We start from the raw sequence: 18,670 nt of genomic DNA, 5'->3' as shown, positions 1-18,670 counted from the left end.
AAGTCCTGTAGTTTTCTGATTTTACCAGACTGTTGTAAATGTTCTATAATTTGCCTTTTTCCAGTTACTCATTACAGCCATGTTAGGATGATAATTTACCAACAATTTTAAAAAAAATCTCATTGCTTAAATATTTTGTGAAAGCACCAAAGTCAACACTACAATATCATTGCGGTATCGAGGCCAAACATTTTGTGATATTTGATTCTATCCAAATCGGCCACCTCTACGTCAAGTAACCCTAAACCCCAAATTATTCAATTTACAGTGATAGAAAAGCAGCAAATCCTTACATGACATGCTGGAGTCAGTAAGTGTTTGACATGTTCGGCTGATAAAATGACAAACCCTGCTGCTCTGTAGTAGTGCAGAGGTCAAAATGGCGAGGATTGTTGAACATCACACAGGTATTGAACACTGGGAACAAACTCAAGGTGTGGAGGAAATAAATTAGTTTCTTTGGAAGCCTCATTTTTTTAAACACCATTTTTTTACGAAATAGTAACCACATAAAGTATGTTGAAAAAGCAATGTTATTCAAGACAGTTCCCGTCCAAAATGTACAGCTCCATTGAGCAGTTTGACCATCACATGTTAATGGCATCTCCTGCAAATAAATAAATGTCTAAATAAATCTAAATAAATAAATAAAAGGCCCCTGAACTTTCCCACTGTTGTACTGGATGTCAGTGGGGAAACACATGCTCTGTATAGTTAATATGGCAGAATGGACCGTTTTTTTGAGCCAAGATAATAGGTCATCCACCTCTCTGAGTCACTGTTTTATGCTGGGCTTTGCCTTTCCGTTGACAGGCTCTCTGCTCCCCTGCTCAGCTTGCTGGTCACGACGCGGCCCCTGTTGAACAGATGCCGAAGCCCAGTTGACCCCCGGAGCCTTTGAATTTATGCCAGTTATTTGTTGTTGTGATATGATGGGAAAGATTTGGAAGGAAGGTGGGGGCTTTTGCTGGATCAACTATTATGCAACCTAACCGATCAAATATCGACATTCAAAAGGAACAGTTTTTGTCGAGTTTCATCGGGTTAATATGTAATTAGCTTTGCTACAGTGTTTAGACTTAGACTAGACTTCTCTTAATTTATCCTTTTGGGATGACTCCTGTGAGGAAATTGAAAATTCCAGCAGCAGTTTTAGCAAGAACAAAATCAATAAAAAAGACAGCATAAAGACAATCAAATAACAGTAACAATAAGAACATTTGTCAAAGACAAAAAAGACTAAGTCATTATCAAAGATCACTAATTATTATCAAAATAATTAGTGGTAGCAGAGCTCCGTAGTTTTCTAGCTGGTGTAATTTCTTTGGGTCTGCTGCAGTGGGGTAGATGGAGCAAAAATGTAGCCCACATTGTTTGTTTTTTTTGTGTTTCTTTTATACAGTAGGACCCAATTACCATTATGAGTCTCTGGGGTGGGAAGAAGCTGAGATGCCCACCTCTCTGGCTTGAGATTCTCGGGAGTCAGCCCCCCACCCAGCATCTGAGGTGGCAGTGTTATAATGCACCCACTCTCTTCTATTTCCCCCCGGTTGATCCTTTGGTCAAGCAGGCTGAGGCTCTAAGTCGACGGACTGTGCCGTGGTCTTGGCATGTCACAAAGACTCAAGGTGGCCTATTGTTAACAGACTGCTGAGCAGGTTATTTGGCGGTACAGCATTTTCCTCGGTTCCTCTGGAGTAGAGTAAAATGCTTAGCTGCTCACCATGCACCAAGTCAGCAGCTGCGCTGAATACAGTGGAATTAGTGGTCGTAGTTATGTGGCTGCAGTTTTGTCAGTGAACTTGTGACTGCCGAAGTACTACCGTTTGTTATGTACACATGTACACATTAGGCCAAATGCAAATCTGACTTTAGTTTTTGTTAACACTGAGAATGTCGCGAGGGGTGGTGCTGTATTGGACAGTATAATAATGATACTCCTTCTTATATACACGAATGGAACATAAATACTATAAGAAATGGAGCTACAAAGATTAATCAATGAGTTGTCAAATATTAAATGAATCGCCAACTATTGTATTAATCCATTAAACTTTTTAAGTCATTTGACAACATTATATTGGGTTTTGGGAAATACTGATCGACATTTGACACCTTTTTTTTGTAAAGATTAGATTCGATAGATTAGAAAGATAGATTTGGGCATTTGTAGGCCTTTATTTTGATAGGACAGCTAAAGAAATGAAAGGGGAGAGAAAGGATGAATGACATGCATTTTATAGATCAACTAATTGATTAATCAAGAAAATAATGGACAGATTAATCTACAATGAAAATAACCGTTCGTTGCAGCCTTGTTAGACATACCTTTCAATGCAATCTATTAAAACACCACCACTAACCACAGCTTAGAAAATTGACTGAGCTCTGTGACAACAACTGAACATTACAACCTTCATGAGGATCAAGACACCACTGCTGCAACACATGCAGTCTATACAAGTGCTTGTTTATTATGATACTTATCCAAAACTTATTGAGCATTGTACACAATAGCCTATTGTATGTCATTCTGGAAAAAAACACGATTTTGAAATTGCTTTAAAGAGCAAGTGGAGTTGTTCCTCCTTGATCCTAGCACTAAAAATTACAAGTGAGGTAAGTGTGCGATACTCTGGAGGGTACACGTATGTGTTTATCCTGTGTGTGGATGTGTACACGCAACATTTGCATAAAAAGCATTTGTATGCCACAGTGTGAAGAGGGGAAGGAGGTGGGATGCTAATGGCATTCACCGTGCGTGTGTGCGTGCGTGCGTACAAGAGACGTCTGGCCCAGCTGCAGCAGATCTAATTTTAGCCCAGAATGTGCGTAGGCCTCAGTTCCCCTCACCCAGCCTATGAGGGGGAAAGAGTAGCCAATCTTTTACCCTCTCCTCTGTGCACCTTTCTCTATTATAACCTGTAGTATGTCTTTTTCATGCATTTTCCATGTCTGTTCTATGGATTTGTCTGCTTGTGACCTTTGATCAGTTGGTGTGTACCGGTCAGCCTCTCTATCTGTATAACTGTCCATTGTCATTATTTTGTATAGAAAAGCAGGCAATAGGGGTCATTTTCCCAGTGTTGCATTTGCTATTAATAAACCACGTTCTATTTCTGTGCTGATAGCCTACTCCACTGGTGAGTGGATGGTTCTTGTTACAAATGAAAGAAACACAGGGATGGAGATTATAGCTGACTGGTTCGCTGTGGTCAGGTATTAGAGTTAATCCCTTTATCCGGCAAAGGAGTGGCTACACTGATATTTTTTTAATTGGTGCCTTTAAATTTCCCATATATTAAAAAGTACAACATATTGATTATTATAAAGTTAAGTCCTTTTAATGGCATGCATACACCCTGCTTAGGTGTCTTTGAGCCTGGCACTGAATCCCTCCTGGTCTTTGCTTGACCCTGTGATCTGACCTTCCTGTTGGAGAGGATAAATACAAAGACAATTTCTCAACAGGGATCAATAGTTTATCATACCATCATTGTTGGATATGTAGTTTGTCATGGTCACGGCAAACAACCTTAAAGGAAGGACCGTGTCAGAAGTGGCACAAACAGGGGCGAGCTTGCCCAAGCTCAATAATTCATGGCTGACTGAGCTCAGCTGACCTTGGAGAATCCCCAGTGTTGGACTGTTGAAACCTGGCACTGCTCATTTAGGGCAGAGAGGAGAAGTTGAGACAGACGGATACAAACCCACATATACAGTATCATTTTTAGTTGCCTTTTTGGAACTTCTTTTCTGCATTTATTCTTTGCAGGTAAAGAGAGTCACTATTGCCATTCTCTTTAACACAAAGAACACTCTTTTGTTCACATGTGCTCTTTATTTGACTTTGATTGATTTTTGGCTCTTCAAAAGGTTTGAGTGCAGATGTTAGAAAGAAACATGTTCCACAACTGTGTCATGTAAGGAAAGGAACACAGCCTGTCTGCTGTTCTCTGTGAGATTTTATTGTGAAAAGGCATAAAAAAGAACTGTCCATAGTAATTGAGCACATGACGCAACTCGTGCTGTTTCATGGCTAAAGAAACGGTTCCTGACTTACAAACCCTTCTACAGTCTGGACAGATTTTCATATTCAGCTTTTCATTTATTGTTACTGCACCTGGTACTGTACAAACACAGTGGCAATACGCACAGGCCCCTCATGCTTTGCTAAAGTTACAGGGACCAGAATCCGACTCCTTCTAATCTAATGGCACAACAGTTCCGTCTCATAATTTAACTCACAGCTAATCCTGTTTTGATATCAGTTTTTATAAAATTATGGTTCCGCGTTACCTAAATAAACAAAACCTGAAAACACAAAACCTTTCAGCTGTGGTGCAGCGGAGAAAAGCTTTAGGATCTACAGCCCTTGTGTGGGAATTGCAGCCATGACCAAGAGATGAGCTCTTTGCAACATTATACCCTAATAAGTGTTGATCGTGTCAGATACGTCAGTAGCTTTTAAGTCACTTTACAATGGCTGCTTAACAGTGGTTGATTCAGAAGCCAAAACAACAAAACTAGCGGGGAAAATGGAAAGTTGTGTGCCAAAACGAACTAATCCAAGTTCAGCGTTGATTGGTTATCTTTTGTAACAAAACTAAATTGGACAGACTAACTATTTAAATCATCCATGTCTGTTTTCTCCCCTGTCCTGGGTGCGGCAGTGGTTAAGAGAGGTTCTCTGTACTTTGCAGGGCTGTAACCTTGTGTATGTTTACATTGGTTTAATGAGTCACTTAGTCTGGGATACTTGGGATTCATTTGTCTGTTATGACTGATGAGCATTGTTAGGTGCCTGAGAGAGCTTCCCCATTCGGTACTCTCATGAAATAAGACTCCTGTTACTAAGGGAATAGCTTGTAGGCTAAAGCTTCATTATGTCGTGTATTGTTGCTTATATGTTCTTTTATCAGCACACTCATCAGTTGTCTGTGAGCCTGCCACCTACAGTAAGCTATTGTTCAGGCAAGTATGGTAAACACATTGACCGTATACAGAATAGCAGTGTGGGATAAGCACACAAGCATACTGTCTGCCATAGAACTGACTTGATTAGCGTGCTTATAGTGTTTGTGTATGGAGTTGCACAGCATGTCAATGCATGCTGCAGCAGTCCTGTGTCCAGCATGTCCTGGCAGCTGGCGGAGAGGACTAGCTAATGGTGTGTGGGTAAGATTCCAGTCATGGTAAGTACACTGCAGTCCCGTCCCAACATTTGCCCCTGCCCCAGACTTTAGCACTGACTTGAGTGTTTGCATGAAGGGATTTTTAATTTACCAGCTTAGCTAAAGAAATACAGTACTTATTGAGTCACGAGACGGCTGAGGCTCCAGCCTCCAAAATGAAAACAATCTCAGTCAGAATGTGAATAGTGAGCAGGGCTGTTTCCCTCCCTCATAAGTGCCGTTAGAACAACGTTTTACACTCAATATCTCCCTGACTGGGCTGCTTATTGGCCCTTTTCTCAGTTATGTATAAATCAGTTGCTGTGTGAAAGGCTCCACTGTTTTAGCCCCCCCCAAAAAAACAACGGAACAATATATTTTAAGAATGTTGGGTGGAGACTGAGAAAGGAAATTGTGTACACCGTGGAGGATTGAACACAGGTTTAAAAATACAACAAAATCTGCAACAGTTGTTTGTGACTGTCAGTATTTGACAATCTTTAAAAAAAATAAAATAAATGTTATGGACATGCTAGTGGCACAGAGTTAAGGATGGTAATTTTGGTTAGACAGATGTTTGGTCAGTGTAGTACTTTGGTCCGTACTGAATAATCCTTATAAATGTACCTATTAGATCAATTTCCGTGACACTTTGTACTGAATCTGCGATGCCCAGATGATGAATCTCAATGACTTTGGTGAACCCCTGACCTTTCCTCTAGCGCCACCAGGAGGTTGACATGTTTGGGTTTTAGTGTTATACTATTGGTGTACAGGTCAAAGTTTTCACAGTGGAACATCTCATAACCTACAATATGGGTTGACACACAATTGTTACGGACCTCCGTCTGCCTGACTGCATATTTACTTAGGAACATATTATGTGTTAACTGCTCTGTTTTGACAAACTAAATACGCAAAATACACGTGTTGGCTTTGTTCCAACCTTGTGCACCGTTAAGCAGTGCGATTAGCAATGTCATTGTGATTTGGGGTTTGAAGTGCCGTAAACAGGATGGGTTGGCAACCTACTATTCTCTTGTAAACCCCGCCACAGAACAATAAGCAGGTCCTGGCTAAAGGAAGAGCGGCCCTTGAAGGAAAGTTTGCTTATTGTCAATCGCCAGGCCGCATTATGTATATGACAAATGGCTGGCTGTGGAGCACTCCTGTTACTAGATACGCAAATACTGGGATGAGATAGATGCGGGGAGGAATTACCCTTTACTCCCAAGGTACAGTTACAGCAATTTTGCTTTGTTGTAACTAGAAGGGGGAACATAGTTGTAATTTCTTTTTTTTTTTAAAGATTATTTTTTCAGGGTTTCTTCCCTTCATTAGATAGAGACAGTGGACAGTCATGTGAAAGGGGGGGGAGAGAGAGACGGGGGGGGGGATGACGCGCAGCAAAGGTCCGCAGGCTGGATTTGAACCCTGGTACAAATACAGGTTTGCCTCTCCTGTTTGACAATATACAGCTGTGTTAATAATAATTGAAACTGTGTACAAATGTCAGAAGCATAGACCGGCACTGTTGTCGCTGTCTCTGTTGCCGAGAGTCATGTGTGAATAAAGAGGGTGCGGGTCTGCGCGGAGAATAAGAAGAGAGATCCAAACGTAGCCACGGCTTTACAGCAGAAATGGGGTCATGTAACGCGAAATTAAACCATATCGATATAAACAACATTGCTTCATTTGTGGAGAGGCAGCGGATGCAAGTAATTTGGGTGCACTGGTGCGACCTAGAGCCCTGTGAGCTAACAGACACTAACTAGCTCCGACTAGCACTGGTCGCTGCTGTTGTCTGAAAAACAAGACAGACGGGACAAAATGTTGCGTTTACAGTAAACTGGTAAACCTTTTGACCGACTGCTATCTGTTGTGGAATTTTCTTCACATTACTCTGTCCTCTGTGACTGTCTACATCTAAGCATTTAAACTAAGCTGCACGGTGCAGGGACCCACTCTGACTGGCACATGATCAGACATTGGTTCACGGAGCGGTAGACTGGCTTCGCTATAAGACTCGGAGCGTTCCATTAACGGAGTGGCGCATTTAAAATATCGCTTGATTACGCAAAATTTGATCGTGGGAAGCCAAAATCGTGATCGTGATTAAGGGTGTGGATGCTCAAGATGCAGTTTTAGCCGGCAAGGATAACAAGTTGGCCAGTTGACTGTTGCTATGCTATAATAAGAAACTTGAAAAATGGACTCCTTGTGCCATGCCTAAAAATAACCTTCAAAAAAGTCTTTAATGGACAATTGCGTAGTTAATATGAAACAAAATGCATGCAGGAATGCTTATTTGCATCACAGTAATGTTTTTTTTAATTTTTTTTAAAGGAGACCTATTATGCTAATCCTTATTTTCTGTCATATAGACTATATAAAGTTACAATATGTTTTATGTTCACATTAAACATGTTGGTAAATGTATTGTTTTTAAATCACTGTGGCTCAAGGTGAAGTCAGCCTGTGCCAGATTTCTTTATGGTGTCATCTGCTTCAGGTGCGCTATGGCAGTGTTTACAGTCCACTGCTAACTGAATGTTGCTGCGTCCTTACGCTAGGCAAAGCTGTAATCTTGCTCTCTGATCTTGTTCATTTCTGATGTTGTACCAACCATCTGTTGGTTTTCCAGTCTCTATGTTATTAGCTGCTGAGTCCAATATCTTGAGTGATTCTCATTCATGTAGGTTATGTGCTGCCACACACATGTTTTTTTTTTTTTTCTTAACAAAAAAAGATTCAATACAAAGTGTATTTGTAATTCCTTTTAAAGTCATCAATATGTCCTTTACAGAACAATCAATTGTTTGGGCTATACAACATTTTGAAAAGAAAATGACTATCACAATTCTTGAGAGCCTAAGGTGATGTCATCAAATGCTTTGTTTTGTTTGACCAGCAGTCTAAAACCCAAAGATATTAAATCTCATCACATGGTATGTATTCAAGCTATAGGCTATTGTTTAATGCAGATGACCACTTTGCCTATGACAGTTCTTCCAGTGATAATCTGATTGATGGATCATTTTTTTCCTTGGTGTTGCAGGTGACCCTCAGTGACAGACAGATGTGTGACACCGTGGAGAATCATTTGCCTCTCCCAGTGGAGATCTGAGTTCTGGGACACTGAGGTAAGCACCGGGAGCGGGGGTTAACCAACATGCCTTTGAAACTGCCTCGAATTTAGTATTTCATTGATATTCATGATCACATGAATTGGGAAGTTCTGGAATTCATATTCTGCCTTGATGATATAAATGAATGCACACATTATTTCATCTGACTCATTAATGCAAACGAAAGTTTAATATAAGCTGTTGACAATTCTTCCCCTAATGATCTCATTATTGGATGTTTATTCATTAATGTGTCAGTTACAGATGTTTTCATCAAGATTAAGCACGTTGGTTGCCTGTGATTTAATTTTTTCACTTTGTCTTCTGAATGCAATTAAACCAAAAAAGCAACAAAAAAAACACAATTAGCTTTCACATGGACAAATTTAAATTGGGATAGGGAATGAGCTTATCTTTTACCTGCCACTTTGGCAGTCCCCTGTTTTTATATAAACATGAGAGCAATATAATCCATGTTGATTTTTTTTTTTTTTTGTGTGTGAATATTTGCTGATGCCTAAAAGTCATGACTACAGTTCCCATGGTAACGGATAAGCCTGCCCTGCTGATGGAGAATTTCATTCCTGTGACTCTTTGACAGTTTGACAAGACAGAGGAAACAAATGAGTCAGCCCTTCATGAAAAGCTGAACAAGCTTACTAAACGGTGACTTTCACACTCAGATTTTAAGGAGTGAGATCCTAAAAAGGTTTGACTTGGAGATCCTCTCCTGCTCTGAGCAGCGTTCATGATCTCTGTCTTCTTCTGCCTCACCGCAAATCGGATATTTTGCTCCCCTAAGCCTGTTTGGTACCATTTTTCAGGCTTATCAGCAGCGTTCAGAGAGCCGTCCATCGTTTAATGTTGGATTTGTTTAAGTCAGTAACACACTGGTTTGAAATACGTTGAACTGTTGGTGCAAAAGGTAATCCAAGATGAACATTTGACTCTCAGTGAAGTGGAAAAGGTATGAATTCAAAAAAAAGAAGCCAAAAAACTAATTTGCTTCTTCAAAACAATATTCACATTATAGCAGGTAAACTACAAAACGTTTTTTTTTTTTTTAAATTGGTGTAATATACAATATTAAAGAATTTAATTACAGTTTACGTAAAGAGCCCATATTGGGCTTATATTCAGGTTCATAATTGTAATTTTCAAAAAACACCATATTTTTGTTTTGCACGTTGCTGCAGCACCTCTTTTCACCCTGTGTGTCGAGCTCTCTGTTATAGCTACAGAGTGAGGCATCACAGTTCTGTTCCTTCTTTCAAGATTTTTTTTCAGACAGGGGGTTGGCTTTTCCCTTTTTTTTATCATAGCGGATAGACTTGAAAAGGAGATGGGGGGGGGTTGACACGCAGCAAAGGGCCGCAGGTCGGATTCAAACCCGGGCTGCTGCAGGACTCAGCCAACATGGGGTGAATGCCCTTAATGGGTGGGGTGAGCTAGAGGCCGCCCCTTCTGTTCCATATATATACAACAAAGGGATATATACAAATGGTTAGTAGCAGTTATCTTCTGTTAGCATATATTTTCTACTTTGTATCGTGTACATATATCTTTATGTTTTTAGTACTTAATTAAAAGACATTACATTAGCCTAAATGTAATTACATTGTATTTGGAGCTTCAAGCTCTTTAGTTTGTAAGTGTAAAATTGTACTTTTCAGGCCTGGAATACAGTTTTGATGGTATTATTTAATTATAATTTATCAGTTACAACCAGACATTTTTTTTCTGCCAGCAAAAGTTTAAAAGAAAGTTTACACGTACTGTCTTGCTGTATAAAAAACTGTCAGAAACATAGATAATGAGAAATGTAAATACACCCAGAGAAGCCTTGGAGCTTGTGCAAATGATTTGGTTGTACCAAACAGGATTAAACAGGGGTGTGTCAGTGATCTGGTTTACTGTGGGAGTGAGTATTAGTACCATGTGCACATAGTTTTACCCTGTGTAGGACTTACAAAAAGGAACAGCGTGTGAACATTTTATGAGCTGGGGTTGCTCAATCTGACAAAGTCTTTGAATGCATAGAAACAATTTTGTGCCCACAGCTTTTTCATCTTGCATCTGAACAATTTCATACCTCTTGACTCTCTGAATAATTGTTTGTGTGCATAATCTCTGTGGTCTGATTTTATTTAGTTATGTATGTGTCAGAAAGTTAACCGAGGACACTGACCCAGATTTATTTACACTGACACATGTTGCACACTGTGGAAGCACATGTTTGTGTCAAACTGAGGAACATAGGGCAGGGAGATGAGTGATCTGGTCAGATCTTTGATTGCGATCACAAGATGTCTGTATAAATAGGTTATTGCAAAGCACTTGAGTAGAGTCTTACCTTTTGTCTAGGCTGTGGCATCTCTGCAATGACCAACATAACGGTACAAAGTGTGTGTGTGTGTGTGTGTGTGTGTGTGTGTGTGTGTGTGTGTGTGTGTGTGTGTGTGTGTGTGTGTGTGTGTGTGTGTGTGTGTGTGTGTGTGTGTGTGTGTGTGTGTGTGTGTGTGTGTGTGTGTGTGTGTGTGTGTGTGTGCGCGCGCGAAGTCATACAATGTAATTTTCTGGACTTTTGTTTTAGATTCTGTCCCTCACAGTTGATGTGTACCTATGATTAAAAATTACAGACCTCTACATGCTTTGTAATTAGGAATACCTGCTAAATTGGCAGTGCATCAAATACTTGTTCTTCCCACTGTAAAAATAATTTGTTAATTTATGACTGAATTGGACATTGCTGTCACATCTGTATTATTTGATAATAAAAAGCTAAGACGGAGGGAATTGTCCTTAAACGGGTGTTGGCGAGCAGAGGCTTGCCTGAAATGATAAGTGGGATCTTCCCACTTTGAAACGAGCATATATTGAGTTAGTCCTAATCCCTAATCTTATCAACTCAAAACCCCATTGAGTCACAGTTTTTCTAAGGTCAAAGGTAACATGGCAGTTGCAGCTCAAAAAAGAACGTAATTTTCTGTCTGAGAAACACGTTTTTACAGTAGCACCCTGTCGTTGAAATGATGGCGGCTATTAACAATGACTCAAAGCATTTGCATTATCAAAAGATAAGACATGCAACATGTTGAGGATGCATGTCATGTAAATTGTAAGCCTGTGTTTTTAAAAAGACTTCAAAGAAACTGTGACCTAAATCAGGGGTTGTGGCTCATTTTGCCCGTTGTGTGTAGTTGCTGTTAGTATAGGTTTGGTTCTTTCTTCCTTTTTAATATCTTGTTAACTTTTTCATCCAGTCAAAATTGATGATTATAGATTTTACTCAACACTATGGCTAGTATTTCTTTCCTTTTTTCTTTGTTACATTTTGTTGTTCATGTACTTTTATTGCAGAGAGCAGGTGGTTGTCATAATTATATTGGGTGCTCTTGGCTTTCTTAAATGCTAACAATGGTAGCTCAATTGTGACCGTCTTAAGTGATGGTTGTCAACTGGTGTGAAAGGATTTTGGTATTTATGGTAAGCTATACCCTAACGCTAAAATGTTGATAAGCATTGTTTTTCTGTCATTTTGACAGCTCGGCACTCTGTGTCTCGAGCAACCGCCTACAGTCTATCCAAACTGTCCCTGGAGTCTGTGACTGCTCCACCTCTCACTCCACCGATCGAGACACACATGTGCTGAGACACATGCCTTTGTCATTGCTAGCCTTTTTGTTAGATAATTAATGAAAATGTGTTTTCCATGAAATCAATTCTAAAATTTTAGAATTTAGATTTTTAGCATTTTATTTTGGGCAGTTTGCTGATACACAGAGCAAGACCAGGGATAACCGTGTGCCTGTAGCTTGAGATCAGAATATGTATGAAGAGACTAGAAAATGTCTTTTCTTATCTCATCTCATCTCTCTTAATATGCTCTCCAGTTATTCACCGTGACAGGTGAGGTTACTACAGGTGGCTCTCTAGGTAACAGTACGGTCAGCATTATAGTTAATTCCACACGTGTTTTAACATGTTGAATCCAATTAACTACAATTACTGTTGGCCACTTTCCAAAGCACAACAGTTTTCAAGATTACAAATTACTTTTGTCCAAGCAGGAAATGTCTTTACTGACTTTAAACGGGCAATCCATTTCAGTAAACATTTTCCCATTCTAATGCAGTTGAAATACACAAAGGCTAGTTTGAAAAAAATTATTGGGTTTAAGCAGGTTTTAAGTCTCTGCAAGACAGCTAATTTCCATACAGTACTGAACTGAACTCAACTGAAGAGAAAACCAATGGCTGGCTTTGGAAAATGGTTTGCAGTAATCTGTAGTACTTCTTTTCCATTATGAAAATGGCAGTAGCTAAGTCCGTAGGGAGTTGGGTTGGGAATCAGAGGGTCACTGGTTTAAGTCCCCATATGGACCAAAAAGTACGGAGTGTGGATTGGTGGCTGGAGAGATGCCACTTCACCTCCTGGGCACTGCCAGGTGCGGTTGAGCAAGGCACCGTACCCCCCCAACCGCTCAGGGCGCTGGTTCAGCTGGCAGCCCACTCACTCTGACATCTCTCCATTAGTGCATGTATAGGTCCGCCGCATATGTGTGTGCACAGTGTATTTCAGGCCTGTGTGTGATTACGAACAAAGTGTGTAAACAGAGTGTAAATTGTAATTTCCGCACTGGGGATTAATAAACAAACTAAAATTAAATTGAAAATTCTGTCCGCACCCATATCTCCTCCCTCACAATATCTGTCTACGCCTTTTCTGTCACTATATTCTGTCACTATATCTCCATCTTCCCTCTCTCCCCTACTCTTCTCTCTTCACCAGGCAGCTGCGGGGGGGTGGGTCTCTGAGGAAGATGCTGGGTTCAGAGCGCGGTGTTGTTGAAGAATGGCTCTCAGAATTCAAGGTAAAAGAACTTTTATTTTTTTCTCTCTTCTGTTCTCCATCATGACTGTCATGTCAGTGAAATGTTCTCCTGGTGGTCATCTTTTTTCTTCCTCTCCAGAGAAACTGCCCACTGTTGGGTTAACAACTGATGAAAGAGTGTTGAGCATGCAAGTGTGGGCATGTCACCACTCCGATTTCCAACAGACTTTAGTCGGTTGGAATTGTGAGTGAATGCAGTGAGCACATACTACATGTGTGCTTTAGATACATGTGTGCACCCAGAATAGCTGGGTCTGATGAATTTTATTTAGACATGAAGATGTGATGCACTCTGACTGACGCAGACCTAACCTCCAGTTCACGCCGGACTTGTGCCCAGCTCTTTTCTTAAGTGTATACATATATAATGTTTATGTCACATGTCCAAAGTCTTTGACACAGGAGAAGCACTGCTTTTCTTTTACTGTAACTGTAAGATCTCTGTCTGAGATTTAGGGAGAGCAAATAGAAGACATGCCCAAAAAAAGAAGGAATTTATGTGCAATGCAGAGGAGAGCACAACATTGTGAAAGAGAGAACAGGGGGAGTTATGATGAATAGTGAGGGAAATGGATTGGTATGACTCATTGTGTGAGTTGATGCAGACCGGGCACATTGTGTTCTGTCCTCAAAATGACCATACTTAGGCTGTGATGAGAGGACATCACTGCCTTCTGTCATCTGCAGCTTCTTGACCATTTAAAGAATTTCACTGTAGGATATTCTGAGCCTGTCAGATATCATAACATTAAGTTCCATCAAAAAGTTAAATGGTGATTCCTTTCCTGCCTTACTGACTGAATTGCCCAATCAATGATTTCCTGTAGCACTCCCTACAAGAATAGGTCATTTTTGGAATGTTACAGTTGGAAAAACACATAGTGTAAATAACACAATTAATGCTGGATTAATTCTACTTATCTGCTTCATTTTTTGGCTCCTGGTATTGTGCATGCTGGCTCACTGTCACATTGTCATGGTGTACTGGGACACTTGAAAAAAGCAGTCATTGCTAATTTGATTAAGATCACCTGTGATCTTCGTGCTGTGAAAGTTATATCAGTGTGAATTTGTGTCATTCAGGTGTGGGTCATACATCCAGAGTGATGTAGTGATTTTATTGCATGAGGTTTTAAATAGACTTGCCTTAGCTTAGACCAAAAGATGGTCTACTTGGGGAGCTGCTGGTGGAGACATTGGTATATCTACTTTTTCTATAAAGGATTTATAACTGTTGACCACCCACAAGCGTGTTTTCAATCACGTTAGCTGATAATATCTTTCATCGGGTTAAATTTGGGGAGGGGGGTTCTACAAAAAAAAAAAATTCTACAAAAATCGTAGCGTTCACAGCATGTACACTTTTGCTGCCAACAACCTAGAGCTTTACATTGATGTGGCCCTATACCTGTCAGTGATGATAAGTACATTAAATGTCCATCTCAATTTACCGCTCCCTATTATGTAAACTACTGAGTGTTTATTGTATAGGGAGAGTTGAACGAATGAAGAAGGGAGCAATTTCAGATACAGCTAAATAATGACAGTGTAATGAATCGCCTTGACTCTGCCGCGGTGCCCCGTCTTCCTTTTTCCATTGCAGATTTGGTACCGCCTCATGCGTGAAGCAAGCGTGGCTGGTTGGTTTTAACTTGTAAGGGGCCATCTCTGCAATGTAAATATAAATAAATGTGTCCACTGACATTAAAACCCAGTAGATCTTTGTATTTTTAACTTGAAAATACTGTTTCCCATGCATATAATAGTGACAATGATGCAGAGGCCTTATGTGTCATACACATACACTGTATAAAATATGGACGTAGTCTCCGTGATATCACCTGAATGTCTGAAAAGCCCAAAATGAAACTAAGTGGGCAGTTCCGGTGGCTCCGCCTGAAGTCGTCCAATCCAAAAATGGGCAAGGATGTGGAGCATGGATAGAGGTGAAGGCAAGCTAAATGAATCCTACAGTCTATGCTCGACTACTGTGACGGCAGTCCACCTGTCACCTATTTATGCAGAACTTTAAGCCTGAATATGATTAAACGTCATACGAAATCCTATTGTCATGAAAGGAGAAATAGCTGAGACCAAAACCGTTTTTTTGTTGTTGTTTTTGGCGGTAAACATGTTTTATTCTGCTGTAAGTTGGGCATTTTAACCAGGGGGTCTGATGATTGACTTCTTTGTAGAGCCACGATGAACTTGAACTGCATTAAAACTATTAGCTTCATTTTTCAGCAACGGAGGTTGCCGCTTGTTTATACCACTATTTTTAACAAATTCTTAAAAACTAAATTGTGTGCAATTGCTTGGCAACAACCTTTTTCTCTCGTACTCCAGTCCTTACCAGAAACCCACATCCCCAACTACGCCAGCAGCCTTCATCTGAAGAAGTCCCTGGTGCAAGCACTCTACAGAGTCATCCAAGACCCCAACAATGAGGTGAGAGGGCACCGAGGGTGCACATTTGGAGAGAGTCCCAAATATAGCTGTTTTTAGCTCTGTGTTGTGACTCATATGATGTAGTCTCAGTTGGCATTGAGCAAGAACTTGACGAACGACTGTGTCTGTGAGTTACACATGCACACTAAAACAGAATATCTGGGAGAATGTGATGGACGGAACACAGTGTGTTCTCCACGCACACACACACCCCTCTGTTCACAAATTTAAATTTCTGAGCAGGGGTGTATTAAAATGTATTATGTGTGCTGCAACACAAAAAGCACCTCACTGTTTCTTTAATGTCTGCAATACCAGCATGGCCAAACTAGTTTTTTTCTCTAAAAGACCTAATGAGAGAATTTTTGATGGTGGGTTCTGGTGGGTTCCCCCCCCCCCCCCCCCCCCCCCCCCCCCCCCCCCCCCCCCCCCCCACACACACACACACACACACACACACACACACACACTAATTTTTAACGGTCAAATTTGGGTGTCAAGCAAGCAGGGATCTAAATTCCATTATTGTTGTCAATCTGGCTGCACATTCCCATTAATGGTCAGACAAGTGATCGTGTGTGTGTATGATAGGTTTGAAAGTGCGCTTGACTGTGGCATGTTTTCTTTGCTGATGACATGAAGGGCCTTGCCAAGTTCATTAATGAGTTGCCCTCTATTTCAGGGTCAGTCACTATCCAACACTCACCCGTACAGTAGTGTTGTGTGGGCACGCACTTCACTGACCCCTGAACAGCATAAACACATTGGCTCAGCTGGTTCCCCAGAGAATACATCTGACCAGACTTTCATTGTAGTGATTTATCCCCTCTGCTCCTACACACCTCCCACTCTCGATCCACAGCAACACTTTCCCTCCATCTGTCCATCCCACTGTGGTATAGTCAGGATAACATTCAATCATGTTTAGATTTGAAATAGGAGCTTGGAGGTAAAGATACTTTCTGAATGTATTTCTGATGGCTATCGTTGAGGTTTTAGCTGATAATATCTCCTCCTCCATCTTGACCTTTACTTATTTGTTGATTTTTCTGTCACCACAGACATACGTTCTTGTTAATTTGTTGAATATTGTATTTCTTCACTAGGCTCTCAGACTTTTCACTTATTTAAATTTACTTGTATGCAATTTCATTAACTTGTCCCTGCACCCATTCCAATCCAGCTGCTGGAGCCCGTGTGCCACCAACTCTTCGAGCTGTATCGTAGCTCTGATGACCGCCTGCGCCGCTTCACCCTGCAGTTCCTGCCTGAGCTGGTGTGGGTATATCTGCGCATCACAGCCAGCAGGGATCGCCAGAGCAACGGGTGCATTGAGGCCCTCCTCCTGGGCATCTATAACCTGGTTGGTTTCCGTAGTGGGATGTGGGATGCCCCAAATGAGTGTGCAAGGTCTTGCATGTACCCCCTGTACATGCAAGACCTTGCACACTCATTTGGGGCAATGAATTCTTCACATGCTAGCTGTGAGATAAGCTTGTGTAAGCCATTTTGCATTCCCTATTCAAAGTGTATATATATATGGTTACAAAGAGGAATGAAAATTAGCAAAGTGGCTGCAGAGAAGGAGGTGAAACGAAACCGAGCATCAGTAAATAGAATGAGGAAATTAATATTTTTTTAACTGTCCTGCACACACAATGAAGTGGATTTTTGTGTGCAGATGTGACTGCAACGGACATCTAGGTGAAGTGTCCTTTTATAGAAACTCTTGTGTCCCTACAGCTTTAGGGGATGTTGACGTGTAACAGACCCTGACAGAGAATAACACACATTATGCTCATGGCCAACAGGGATGACACTAGTCTCCAAATTCCTTCTGTTGAACTCTTTAAACGCATAATGCGATAATTGGTGTGCTGTTTCATTGCCACATCGCTGTCGGTTGAAAGAGAAGGCCTTAACGATGTTCAGAACTCATCCACTTGTACACCATTCATTATGAGCCTGAATATCAGGCTTTCAGAACATCCTAATAATTGCTTTACTGATCAATATGGCAGATATATTTTTAGAGGAATGCTGTACTTTTCCTTGAAACATATCTGATTACGTTAAAGGCAATCTACAGGAAAAGTCCCTAGTTAATGGATCGACCCAGGATAGATTGCATCATCAGGCAACACCCTTGGGGAAATGAGTTAAGAGCTGGAAATATCAATAGAAAGAGCTCCATGTCAGCCAGCACTAACGGTATATCCATGCATAATTTATACCTCTGTGTCTATACCACTACACACAGACACACACACACACACACACACAACCACACACCACACATGCTCATAGACCTCTCTCTTATGGTCATTGAGCCATGATAAACAGGTTTGCTGTCAGCAGATATTCAGAGATCTGCTGCTAGCCAGTGAAGGACAGGACAATTCCTGAACAGACCAGGAGAACGGGAGATAAAAGGGATGAAGCCTTTTTGGTACCACCTTCCAAAACCTAGATTATGGATGCTTGGACCGATGGATGGATGAACTGGTGGTATTGTTCCTTTGTGTTCATTTAGATAAACATTTGAATGTCTATATTTAGAAAAGGGTTTAGTAAGTTAAACTTAAGGGATTTGCCTTGGTGGTTGGCGCACACAAAAAAACAAACATATTAAACATTAATATGAAATAATGAATTAATAATAAACCACATCTACCATAGATTATGAAGATATACCAAGGATACTTTCAAAGAAAACAAGATTATTTCTGGCTCTCAATAAATTAATGCTCACTATGCTCAAATGGAGTAAAAAAACAATTGCTTTGATAACTGTTACAAACCACTTGAATCCTCCTCAGCTGCACATAATTGGTTTACTGCAAAAAAACAAGTGCTTTCTGGCAAATAATGATTGCTCAACGCAATATCTCTATGAAGGTACTTCATTATCGATTTGACTGCGGTTGTGACTAGCAGACACAATCCGGCATAGCTTTTAAAAATGGCATCATTTTCAGGGACTCATTCATCTTTGTGTTATGTATCACACTGTGAAATTGGAAAAGA

General features: G+C 40.6%; 1 protein-coding gene across 5 annotated transcripts in view; it reads left to right on the top strand.

The window, feature by feature from the left end:
- LOC117952469 (protein FAM126B-like) overlaps nucleotides 1–18,670 on the top strand; it is a 42,094-nt gene that overhangs the window by 6,822 nt on the left and 16,602 nt on the right. For 4 of the 5 annotated variants that reach the window (XM_034884783.1, XM_034884781.1, XM_034884785.1 and 1 more), the window contains exons 2-5: nucleotides 8,233–8,317; nucleotides 13,094–13,175; nucleotides 15,542–15,643; nucleotides 16,827–17,006. In XM_034884783.1, the coding sequence (XP_034740674.1) occupies nucleotides 13,125–13,175; nucleotides 15,542–15,643; nucleotides 16,827–17,006 (333 nt within the window). In that variant the 5' untranslated portion in view covers nucleotides 8,233–8,317; nucleotides 13,094–13,124. The remainder of the gene's footprint in view (nucleotides 1–8,232; nucleotides 8,318–13,093; nucleotides 13,176–15,541; nucleotides 15,644–16,826; nucleotides 17,007–18,670) is intronic. The other variant, XM_034884784.1, reaches the window with a different exon arrangement.

The sequence above is a fragment of the Etheostoma cragini genome, chromosome 11 (genome assembly GCF_013103735.1).
Source record: "Etheostoma cragini isolate CJK2018 chromosome 11, CSU_Ecrag_1.0, whole genome shotgun sequence".
Taxonomy (NCBI): Eukaryota; Metazoa; Chordata; class Actinopteri; order Perciformes; family Percidae; genus Etheostoma; species Etheostoma cragini.
This window is presented reverse-complemented; position numbering and strand designations above follow the sequence as displayed.